The sequence below is a fragment of the Anneissia japonica genome, unplaced genomic scaffold (assembly GCF_011630105.1).
Source record: "Anneissia japonica isolate Jap-2015-1 unplaced genomic scaffold, ASM1163010v1 scaffold287782_len627234_cov183, whole genome shotgun sequence".
Lineage (NCBI taxonomy): Eukaryota > Metazoa > Echinodermata > Crinoidea > Comatulida > Comatulidae > Anneissia > Anneissia japonica.
Genome location: NW_022695201.1, coordinates 331,601 through 344,681, shown reverse-complemented (window position 1 = coordinate 344,681; position 13,081 = coordinate 331,601). Strand labels below are relative to the sequence as shown.

The following is a 13,081-nucleotide window of genomic DNA, read 5'->3' as shown; positions in this document are numbered from 1 at the left end:
TAACAGCCATTTGTGACAACTGTCAGAACGGAGGTTACTGTCTAACTCCTGGGGTCTGCTCGTGTACAAGTGGTTGGGAAGGCACAACCTGTGAAATTGGTAATTATCATTTATTATTTATCATTGTCCTAAATTTTTCAAAATATGTCCATATAAAGAATTCCGAGTATATTCAATAACCTATTCAATAAAGAAAATAGACCCCTGGGCACGCTTTTAAAGCCCCAGCAATCAGTTAAAAAATCGACGCTTCAAAGGATTTTTTTTATTTTCACTGCTATGAGCTAGGAGCTGCAGCTCGAAAATGCACTGCAGCGGAGAAGACATACTAGCCCATCCAGTTCATTACTAGTATCTAATCCGACATTGACATTACTATTATTAATAATATTATATATCATTAATGTTGTGTCATTCATTATCTTCATTAGGCCTATTACTATTATTATTATTATTATTATTATTATTATTATTATTATTATTATTATTATTATTATTTAATATTATTATTATTATTGTTATTATTATTATTATTATTATTATTTATTATTTATTATTAATGTTGTATCATTCATTATTATTATTATTATCATTTAATTATTATTATTATTATTATTATAAATCATTTCTCGTATGAATGGCAGCAATATGCAGTCCTAGTTGTAAGAATGGAGGAGTATGTGCATTACCAAACCAATGTAACTGTCCATCTGGATATGAAGGATACGATTGTTCAGACAGTGAGTATTAATATTTAGACACTAATAATAATCATAACCCGATGACGACTATGGAGAATGTTACATAATGACGATGAAAGTTATTATAATGTTGATGAAGGGTAAACTATATTTATAAGCCATGTTTTATCGTTTTTTAAAGCAAGGATCCGGATAAAAAAATAAATGAAGGAGTGTTTTGAAGAAATAAATAACATACATTTTCACAAAATTATTTAACAAAAACAAAAATAAAACTGCACGTTATTATTCACAACATCTCTTTAATGTGTTTGAATATTCACTTTAATCGTAATTCTGTACGGTTTTACTAATATTGTGTCATAATTTAAGACTTCAAAAAATGAAAATTAATTTATTGTTTTTGTTATTCAATTTATTATTGTAAAAAATAAGTAAATTACATGGTATAATTTATTATCTATGTGCCATTATTATTCCTATCACAATATTTATGAAAGATTTTACGTTTTAAAAGTTGGAATTACCGTATAGGCCTATTGTATGTTTAGTCAGCATTGCTTTTGGATATTATACCCTCAATAAATAAAGTTGAAGTTAAATCTAAGTTACACATGAAGAATTGAACAGAGGAAACCTATGGGGAGTATCCATAGGCCTATTGTTTTTCTTTAAGCCCACTAAAATGTCAGTTCTACTGGAAGCTATGTTAAAATAAGGCTTGGCTCACACACCTTAGTAATACGTACCAAAGAGTTCTATTTTCTCTCTGGTAATACAGAGACGCATTGTATTGGCGCAATAAACACAAGCAACGCTACTAGGCGTATAATTTAGCGTTGCATGCCTTACGCGTCATTGCGTCTAAACGTCTCTGCTTCTTTTCTTCCAGTGATCGTCACCTGTAGTCAGACTTGCCAGAATGGTGGTGAGTGCATAGCAACAGACGTATGCCAGTGTACGGAGGGATGGGGAGGAGCTTGGTGCAGTGAACGTAAATATGTTACGACAATTATTTTTCTCACACTATGATATGACCATTGTAGGCCTAATTATATTAATAATATTTAGCGTTCGATGAGATTGTAGGCCGATATTCGCTTGTGCGAGCGAGTTTACTCAAATTCACTAGCCTTGCAGATAGAATTAAGTCATTGTGCCCATGTATGTAATAGCTATATTCATGGAAAGATGTAGGCCTATTAGTAGGCCTACTATGAAGACAAATATTAAGCGATTATTTTCTTTTTGTGCATTGCCATACCCGTGCATAGCGTAGGCTGCTGGTGTGCGATGTTACTGTATATCAGTGAATGGGAATACCATATATCATAGGCCTGCATGGTACATGCAATATAAATATTTGATAATGAAAATCATAGTAGACCTAAAATTTAAAAAAATTAATCAGAATATGCAATAATTGGTACCGAAAGGAAATTTGGATAGATGTATGGATTTCGTGTTTTTGTGCCTCTACAAGATTTCATGTATTTTATTATTGTCGTGTAATTGTGTTTTTATAATCATTTGCAGCAATATGCAACCCAGAATGTGTCAATGGTTTGTGTGAAGGCCCCAACTTTTGCCAGTGCTTCATGGGATACGAAGGGGAGCAATGTGAATTTGGTGAGATCTAATTTTAAAGTATAGATAATACATAATAACATAATAATAATAATAATAATAATAATAATAATAATAATAATAACAACAACAACAACAACAACAACAACAACATCATCAACAACAACAACAACAACAACAGCAACAACAACACGACTAATAATGACAATAATAATAATAATAGTAATAATAATAATAATAAAATAATAATGATAATATAAATATTAATAAATGATGATAATAATAATAATAATAATAATAATAAATAATAATATTATTATTATTATTAAATAATATCCGTCTATCCAAAAATTAACATGATAATAACCATTATGTTATAGACCTAAATTGCTTGTTTACTGAATTAAAATAGGATTATGCATTAACCTGTTTGACCTAAACAAAATCACAGTGCGATTTATATTTTTCTCAGGTTGCACATACTGCAGATACTTCTGCCGTATCAGTCTGTTATGCGTAACGATAATGCTCTACAAGTTTCTTATTTACCAAATATCAATCTGTCAATCCATTGATGAATTTCATAGTCTTAACACCTATTAATTTATTTGTATTGATCCTTTTCTTTCAGCTGTGGCATTCGATCATGGCCAGAATGTGTTCAATTTTACTAACGGTATGTACATATACAGTGTCTGACTACAAAAACATAGGGCCTACTCTAATTTTAAATATTACTAATTAGCATTAGTGTCGATAGAGAGCCTTAGCTTGGGAATCTGTCCAATGGTTGGGTCCGACTGAAGACAACACCCTGCAAAGACACCAATTAAAAAGGGTGGTTTCTGGTTTGACTTTAGATTTCTTAAAGGCCTTGCGAAAACTATCTTCCGTAAATTGTATAAACGACATTCTACGGTAACGTTCTGAGGCCTACTCAATGATAATTTAACATAAAGGCCTTCTTGTGATTACGCTTACTATGGCACAATTTATGGGATCTTGGAACATTGCGGCCGAACTGCAATATATGATTACCAATGTGCCAACAATAATTATATTTGATATCATTGCTAAACGTCATGTTTCATGACCCAGCCAAAACACTTTAAGAGTCTCCAACAATTTGCATAATTTATTAGTTTAACCTTTGTCGACTAGCAGGCACCTGTATTCCATTGGTTCGGAATCAATTTTAATTTGTATTGCTTAAATTAATAATCCAATAATAATAATATTCAATAGATGACTATTTGAATAATACCGGAGTATGCTCTGCCTGTTGCGGTTCACACATCAGTACATTTGACCACCGCGCCATCATCTTCCCCGGCAAGTGCCTTTACACAATGGTTTCCGAGTGCAATGATGATCCAACCTCATACGGTGTTGACATCGAAACAGATTACAGTTGCGACGAGAGTGGGAACGTGTGTAAATATGCTGTACATGTGCAGTAAGTATCACATGATGTTCAATTTTTACATTTGTATAGTATTATATTAATTACTTTACATTATATGTTCTCACGTATATTACGCACACAAGCATATTACAGTGTCATCATTTATGCATAAAATGAGCCTTATATAAACGCCACCTTATACAAATCTTATAATGTATTTTAGTTCCGGTGGAGATTTGTATCATTTACTGCCAAACTACATTGTGCATCGTAACGGTGTTCCTATTAAGATTCCATACAGTGATGGTGCCGTCACCATTGAGTTTGTGGGCATGTACACCATTTTCAATGGACTCAACGGTAAGTGAATTTTGTTTATAAGAAATAAATCATTAAAAATAAGTAATATTTAGTTTAAACTGGTTGTTGTATCCGATTTTAAGACCTTTAAAGACAAAAAGGTGTGTACTCATAATTTCCATATGAACGATTGCTTTGATAAATGTTGATAATAATCATGAGGAGGGTAATGGAATAGTGATGTTTATAAGGATGCTTGTGATTCTGAAAAAAAACCCCCAAAAGAACAACTGTTGTATTGATGAGAATATCTCGATATTTTGATTGCATTGCTTTAATCTTCAGAATAGAGAATAATTTGAATTTGTATTCTTCTGAAACAATTAGATCACCAATCGAAACGTCATGATAATGCCATGTTTTATTATTAGGGTAATAAACACAGATTTTTTATTTTTTAGGTGCCCGAGTATCATTTGATGGGGCAGCTAGTGTCTACATGCATATGTCTGACTTCTACAGGGGCAGTCTTTGTGGTATGTGCGGAAACTTTGATCATGATGCAAGTAACGACCTGGTGATGACGCCTATGTACAGCCATTCTGCCTCCTCTGATGCAGAATTTGGTAACAACATGAAGACTGGTGAGAGAGAAGATTGCCTTGATGTTAGCCCAGAGCTATCACACCCATGTGCTAGACTTGCGTCTACTCCATCCTTCATTGAATTGGTTAGTACTGCTTTCCAATCCAGATATTATTTTTAATTTTTTCTAAATTGTGGTTATGGATTTCGCTGGTGCTAATACTAGTCTTAAAGACCAGGTTAAAATCCAGATCTACACAACATGGTTAATCTCTTTTACTGGTTTTACAGTTTAAATCTATGGTTAGAAATGAGTTTATATTAGCTATATTTGTTTGTAATTTAACATTTCATCTACTAGAGATTGTAAATTTATAATTCTTAATAGTTTAAACAAATCACTAGTGGTATTGTTTGCCTACAAATGAGAAACTCAAATGGAAAAAAAACATACCTGGATAAAAGCGAGAAGGAAACAAAATACTTAATTAACTATTAGGTATCACCTATTATTTGAGACGACTGAATTTGTGTTCGATGTGTAAGTTTCCTAGGAAATTTTAGCATTCGTCGGTTACCTAGTTAAGTATTAACGAAATCGACTTATCCCACTTAATTGTTCGATATTTGTTTCAATTTCAGGCCAAAGAGCGGTGTGATTACCTGTTGACATCAACATTTAGCGCTTGTCATAGTGTCATCGATACAGAAGCATACCACGGACTCTGTATGTACCACATGTGCTCATGTAACTTTGAAGAAGGTGAGATTTGCGAATGTGACGCCATTGCCCAGTATTCCAGAGCTTGTGCTGCAAGAGGCGTAGTCCTCAATTGGCGTAGTCCTGACTTCTGCAGTAAGTACTATACTAAGCAATATTACTTACTTATCTGTAGGGTTAGTACTTGATATATTTCTTTTCTCATCCATTTCTTTAAGTTTCAAGAGGGCTATTAATCAATAAACCAACATTGGGCCTATTCCATTTTGAATGTTCTTAATGGTTACCATTATATATCGCTTTTTAAAAGAATAATTTAACTAATTAATTAATTATTTAATAAAATCTTTCAGATGCGCCATGTACAAATGGTATGGTTCACAGTGAATGTGGCTCAGCTTGTCCACGTGCTTGTGAGAATGCTCATTATCCACCAGAATGCCAGGACTACTGTGTTGACGGATGTGTTTGTCCTGAAGGTTTGTCAGAACTCAACCAATAAATAAACAAATTATTAAAGGAATTCAAAGTCATGTTAATTGTTTATGGATAAACTTCCATTCGAAAACCAAGCTTCATTATTAGCATTTTCGAATGAAGACACCGTTCTCGCTTCTTATCCTGTCGTGGTTAAAGTATTTTTTCTGTCCTTAAAATTACACAACGATTTTTTAAACTTCCTTCCTTAAGCACTTTTACTCTTCTACAACCTCGACCTAAACCCCATTGAAGTGTGCCCTTTCTATCTCATAGCTTAACTATTCCTCGCCCTGCAACACATTATACGATTTGAAAATTGTATTTCTTATACATTAGTTCAATATTTGTAAAATAATTATCGAGTGTTTGTCTAGTTTGGCTTTTGCAACAAATGGATCTTGGCTCTTTTTTTCGAAGGTTTTCTGTTTGACGGCGTGCATTGTGTTGAGGTAGACGACTGCCCTTGTCTTCGTAGCAACGAACTCTATCCAGTCGGGTCTATGATAGCATCCGAATGTAAGGAATGGTGAGTACAACATAGATAGATTCCCCAGAAAATAGCTACCGTATATTTTATTAACTATTGAAAATTATAGATTCTAAGAAGAAATGAAAGTTGTTTGTTTTATTTTTTATAGTACGTGTTATGGAGCATCCTGGCAGTGTGATACTCTTGAAAATATTGAAAATTATAGATTCTAAGAAGAAATGAAAGTTGTTTGTTTTATTTTTTATAGTACGTGTTATGGAGCATCCTGGCAGTGTGATACTCTTGACTGCCCCGGTAGAGGCTCACTTATCGGTGATGTCGCCTTTAGTACCTTTGACGGTGCAAGGTATCGCTTACGTGGTAATACACAGTACATCTTGGTACAATCAAATGGTGCGGATGTTCCAACATTCTCAGTTTGGATCGACATGAGCAGTTGTAAAGAATCAATGGTCAGTGTCGAATGTATGGACTCCATATCTATACAAGTTGGCTCCGACAGCACATTGTTCAAGTATGTTAACATTATTATTATTATTATTATTATTATTATTATTATTATTATTATTATTATTATTATTATTATTATTATTATTATTACTACTACTACTACTACTACAGCTACTACTACTACAACATCATCATCATCATAACCAATATCAATCAACAATCTTCATTATTATTATATACTTATGATATAATATACAGATTCAATACTGGTAAAATTCCTGAAGTAACCGTATCCATTACCTAAACGTTGTTCACGTGATCAACACTAGTTAAGCTCAGTCATGATGACCGATGTAGCTTACACAATAATGTGTTAAATAAGAATAAGAAATTAAGAATAAATAAAATTCGTTTCGATAGGCTACAAAAAACTGGCAAACTTTCCCGTAATGGTGAAGTAGTTGGAATTCCTCACAACCACATCAGTGATCACCTTATCCGTGTGAGACATATCTCAGAATCATTCATCAGAATTGAGACGGACATTGGTGTTGAGGTTCTGTGGGATGGTGCCGCTCAGTTGTATGTCCGGCTAGAATCGAAATGGAAAGGACATGTGAGTATCAAACATTAGACATAATTAAGCTCATATTAAATTCTCAGAAGAATAACAATACCCGTTTATATATTTAATGTGCATTTTTATCACAATGTTTTAATATCGTCGTCATCTTTATTACTATCATATTTTACGAAGTTGTAAAACAGCCATCATACCAATCTTCCCTATATCGTGACAACGTCCACACGGGAATGTCCATTCAGTCATTCAGTTATAAAAATATTTTATATTCTATATCATCTATAGGTTGCCGGGCTTTTGGGTAACTACAACAGCAAACAATCCGATGACCAAACGACTCCCAATGGTGTTAATGAAATACGAGTGTACAGATTTGCCAATGCTTGGAAAACCGACGGATCTAGTTCAGATCTGACAGAAGACAATTACAATTCTCTTGGCATTTGTACAATGACATCATCGTTAGAGCTTCATGCACGAACTGTTTGTGAAAGTATGTATGATGCACCATTCAAGACTTGCAACCAAATTCTTGAAGTTGAGCCGTTCATTGAAACCTGTATGCAGGCTGTGTGTGGCTGCATGTCAACATCACCGCAAGGTGAAAACTGTGAATGCTTGGCTTATTCTGCATACGCGCACGAATGCGCCCTCAGAGGAACAATTCTTGATTGGAGAAGTGACAACATTTGTCGTGAGTATTTGCTAATTATTAAAAACATTATTATCAAGAAAGTATTATTATCAAGAAAGTTTAATTATGTAAACCGATTAAACCTTACTTTTATTGAAGATGATTGTTAACTATTTTGATACAGCTATTGAGTGCCCTGCTGGAATGGACTATCAAGAGTGTGGCCCTAGCTGTAATGTTCGATGTAGAGAGTACAGTGAGGATTTCAATTGCACGGAGGAATGCATTCAGGGCTGCCAGTGTTCTGATAATACGGTAAAATTATACTTATTTTATACTTACTTACTTGTTACCTGTCTTCCTAGAAGTTTTCTTTCATAGAAAACATATGGCCGTCATTGACTGATTTGCATCAGTTGACATAGCTTTGCCAGGTATGACCATGAGAGAGATCTTACTTTAAAAAATTGCTCCTCAATTATATATATATTATTAATTTTGTATAGCACATTAAAACTCTAATAAATTTAAATGGAATCACAAATAAACCTCTTTTCTTGAATTTTCTAAGCTGATATAGTACTGTGCTATGTAACTTGTGAAAGGAAATCCATACAAAATGTCTAAAAGCCCTAATACTTCATTAAAACACCAATATTTGGTGTTTATTTCATCAGTGTAAAAGGTAAAACATCATTCTAAAATATTAATATTTTGACAATACCGTATCCCATCATCAGTGTATTTGTATTTACATTTGTTTCCTATATACTGTATTGTAATGGTGTTTTAGTTTGGTGATTGTGTGCAGTGGCGTCACGGAGTTTGTGGGGCCCTGGCGCTTACTAATATTGGGGCCCCCTAATAAGTGAGTTAGGTGAGCGTTAAGTTTGCGAGCGGAGCGAGCAAACAGACGGTGGGGGAGGGGGGGTCGGGGCCAGGCGTATCTATAAGTCTTGAAATGGGGGAGGCGCGAAGGTGAAGTGGAGCTAGATGATCAGTTGACGGGCGCTAATTCGCAAAATATGGTGATTTTAGGGATTTTAACTACTTGACCGTGATTTTTTGGGGGCGACTGGGGGGGGGGAGGGGCGTGTATTTTTTTTGGAGGAAAGGGGCGTGCGCCAAACTCCGCGCCTTTCCCTAGATACGCCACTGTAGCAAGTAGAGCGCGTTTCTATCATCAACCAATCACACGTACGCGTTTACAATTCCCAGTTTCTTATTGGTGATTCGATCATCGTATTCGTGGTATCCGGATCGGGATTTTTTCGGGTCCTGCTAACCGTTAGCTGCCGTGTGAGAACATAGGTTAAATTTATTTTGTCAAAATTATACAATAAATGCCAGAGCGCATTAAAACATTCTGGAAAAAATGTTTACGTATGTTGAAGTAAATTTGGGCATACTCTCGTTTCCATGAGACCGCAACATTGACGAGGCTCGTGTGATGGGTCATTTTCGACAACCATTCGACTGCCACCTAAAATCAAGTGGGGATTAATAGGCAACTTTTTTTGTTAACTAGATAAAATACCAGTAGCTTTAAGCATATTAACAAATAGACCAAATCTACAATTTCATGAGAGAATTTTCAAACAAGTAAATTAATTACTCCAATGACTCTCTAATATAGTAATAACTAGATTATGTGTGTGAATAACTACGATATGCCTAACTACATTTTTAAATACATGTTTTAAATGTTTACAATAGCAATGTGCTTCTGAACTTACATTAAACGCCTCTAATTATTTCCATTCATTAACTTTCAAAACAATGTAGATTTGATACTGTAACTGCCATGTCATTACACCTATACAATACATCTTAATCTGTTTTTCCACCATTTCTATCCTTCATTCAATTATTAAACATATTACTTCCATAGCTATTGTGTTAATCAGCAATGGTATTGTATGGAAATGCCATGCCCAGCAAGTTGTAGGGCTTTTGGAGATCCTCATTATGAGACGTTTGATGGGAAACTTTATGACTTCCAAGGTAAGCCAGTTATGAACAATCTGTACACTAATCGATAACTTTATATTCGATGTTTATACATTAACAAACTTGAAAGAGGCCTCCCGTGGGTTAGGAGATGCTATAAACCTGTCAAATATCAATTAATGCTAATCAACAGATCCTATAAAAATGATGATTTAATGATGATCGATAGTTATACAAGATTCAAAACTTATTTTTGTCCTTTCGGAAAATCAGTTGGTACACCACAAAACAAAGTGCAAGATTAATACAAAACAACAACAGCAATAACAAAATTATAATTAGGCCCTAAAACTTATTTGATATTTGATTAAGAATTGTAATGGATAGTGGTACGAATTAGTTGAGATATCTATTTGTTCTACAGGTTTGTGATTTTAACCTTTTACCCGAGGGGGGGGGGGCAAGTAAAAGATGCGTTTAGCGGGTGGGAACTATCTGTTAAAATACTCTTTACTTTATCAATAATTTTAATCTCGATGATGGTGATGATGATGATGATGATTATCATGCTCATGAACGAATTGACAATGATAGTGATAATAGTAATAATCACTTTTAAAATGTAATCTGTTAGGTGACTGTGAATATGTACTATCTGAGGACCTTTGTGGACAAGAAGAAACCGAGGGGACCTTTCGTGTGACAACTGAGAACGTACCGTGTGGTGTCTCTGGAGTAACATGCACTAAGACAGTGCATATTGAATTCAAAGGCGTGCATGTTAACCTAGTGAAGGGTCAAGAACAGCCTGAAATAATTTACAATGATATGCCAACAAGTACAGTGCAAGTTTTTAAATCTGGTACCAGTTGGTACTTCATCTCTAATGACAGAAGTGAGTTTGAGACCAACGAATTTATAACTGCGTATCGTTTTATATATTAATTAATGTGTATATATATTTCAACTTATTGTTATAACGTTTATGGTGCAATTAATAATTATCCTTAGTTGTTTTCTTCATTACACAATGACGTTTAAATCGTGCTTGTAAACTAATGGACCTTTCGCTAATCCATGTCTCTTTGATATGTTGCTCATGTTCCACAAAACGACAGCGTAAACGTACGCATGTCCGTTTGTGGGACAGCATGTGTGTTTGTATGACATGCGCCATTGCGCGTACTGTTCTCATTGGGTAGTTTGACTCTGCGGAAAGGTCCATTGTAAGAATTTTCACTTGAGTGTAGTAGTGGTTTCATTGTACTAGTATTCAACAAGTTGGTTGATATAGGCCTACATGTTTTTTTCATCATTTTGTAAGGAAAGTCCAGGTGTACAATGAGGTAATAACGCAGTAGAAAGAGTCTCACAATGATTTACATTGATATGGTATTTTGGTCAAAATGTATTTCTAACCGTTGTGAAAATTAAAGTTGCTTTGATAAGGTAGTTCACTTGTGAAACGTTTTCGATTTTTAAAGAGGTGATGCTAAGTTGGGATGAAGCAACTTCAGTTGATCTCACCTTGCAACCTGACTATGCTACCAAGGTTTGCGGTCTCTGTGGAAACTTTGATGGTGATTCTGGAAATGATTTTACCACTCGACAGGGAGAGATCGAATCTGCGGCTAACGTCTTCGGTGACACATGGCGTGTGTTGACTAGCTGCCCAGCAACACCTGAAGAACCAGATCCATGCGAGGCCAACCCAGAGCGTCGCACATGGTCTGAATATGGATGCGGTATCATCAAGCAATCCGTTTTTGCTCCTTGTCATGATGTGGTAAGATTATTATATAAAATTGTGAAAACACTTTATTTACTAGGATCAAGATAATTATCGTTTGCCTCCCATCCTATAAATTGGGTTTTAAGCCTAATCTTGTAAATGACAGGAACATGTTTATGACCATTTTAAACTTAATAACCAAATTTATGGACTATCCAAAGTTTTAGAGGCTTATGCATGGATGATAATATAATAGAGAATAAGATAATAATAATTAAATTTCAAATAATTTTATTTCCATTTATCAAAATTCTTAAATAACAGTATGAATAATAAAATAAGTAAAGCATGTAATACACAAACATAAATAGAAAAGCTTTCCAAAACAAGCATGAGCCTTAAGCATGAAAACGATGACAAAAACACAAAAATATATAATTTACGAATCTTAATAACATAAAAGCAGATATTCCAATTAAATCCCGATAACATAAATCACTTCAGAAAATAGAAATAACTGCAAAAACATCAGTTTGATTAAAATGTTTATAGATTGAACTAGCAAAAGACAACCCTTCCCCCTAAAATTCCCATGCGACGCCACCCATTTGTAATATGTTAGGCTATGCTGACTTGTGTTACTGTCCGGTCGTTTGTAGTCATACTACTGAAACCGCATGAATTTCACTGATTGTCTTAAGTATGATTTTGACACTGGTAGACTCTACATTAAAAATATTTAATAAAATAGATAATGTTGATTATAATGAGAGTGATAAATATAATATTCTTATAGGCTTAATAATATTATCAATAATATTATACACTATTATGTAATATTTGTTCTATAAATATTTTTGTAGCTGCACAAAATATTAGAACATAGCTTTATATTTTTTTCAGCATCATCAACAAAAGTCTAATCGATATATAATACGAATGTATTCTTAACGGTCTATTTCGTGAATACTTACCTCTTATTTGTGTATCCTCAGGTTGATCCTGACTTCTATTACAAAGCCTGTGTAATGGATACATGCGGCTGTGATAAGGGAGGAGATTGCGAATGTCTCTGTACTGTTGTTGCCGAATACGCCAGAGTTTGTGCTGACAGAAACCAACTCATTGATTGGAGATCTGATGGAAATTGTGGTATGTTGTTAGATACGTTACATAATTGAAAAATTAAGAATTGCATTTAAGATTAGAAAGATGGTGATTATTCGTATGTTTTGTAATAATATTTTAATAAGCATTCTATTGTAATTTGCCAGGTATTATGTGTGAAAATAACAAGGTATATGACCCATGCGGTACACTGTGTGAACCAACGTGTTACGATCCAAATGCTGTTGATAATTGCGTGTCACTTAACGAATTCAACCAAACTTGTTCCGAGGGTTGTCATTGTCCAAAGGGGACTGTTTTGTTGGACGGTACATGTATCCCCGAGGAGGAATGCC

The 13,081-nt window shown here is 34.2% G+C and overlaps 1 protein-coding gene across 1 annotated transcript in view; it reads left to right on the top strand.

The window, feature by feature from the left end:
- Positions 1-13,081, top strand: part of LOC117101440 — a 41,304-nt gene that overhangs the window by 4,722 nt on the left and 23,501 nt on the right. The window contains exons 5-25 of the mRNA XM_033241418.1: positions 7-99; positions 645-740; positions 1,594-1,695; positions 2,238-2,330; positions 2,920-2,964; positions 3,534-3,744; positions 3,917-4,053; positions 4,455-4,723; positions 5,221-5,434; positions 5,653-5,778; positions 6,197-6,305; positions 6,517-6,783; positions 7,140-7,335; positions 7,588-7,996; positions 8,121-8,251; positions 8,614-8,621; positions 9,828-9,940; positions 10,521-10,781; positions 11,371-11,672; positions 12,614-12,770; positions 12,893-13,079. Coding sequence (XP_033097309.1) covers positions 7-99; positions 645-740; positions 1,594-1,695; positions 2,238-2,330; positions 2,920-2,964; positions 3,534-3,744; positions 3,917-4,053; positions 4,455-4,723; positions 5,221-5,434; positions 5,653-5,778; positions 6,197-6,305; positions 6,517-6,783; positions 7,140-7,335; positions 7,588-7,996; positions 8,121-8,251; positions 8,614-8,621; positions 9,828-9,940; positions 10,521-10,781; positions 11,371-11,672; positions 12,614-12,770; positions 12,893-13,079 — 3,526 coding nt within the window. The remainder of the gene's footprint in view (positions 1-6; positions 100-644; positions 741-1,593; positions 1,696-2,237; positions 2,331-2,919; positions 2,965-3,533; positions 3,745-3,916; positions 4,054-4,454; positions 4,724-5,220; positions 5,435-5,652; positions 5,779-6,196; positions 6,306-6,516; positions 6,784-7,139; positions 7,336-7,587; positions 7,997-8,120; positions 8,252-8,613; positions 8,622-9,827; positions 9,941-10,520; positions 10,782-11,370; positions 11,673-12,613; positions 12,771-12,892; positions 13,080-13,081) is intronic.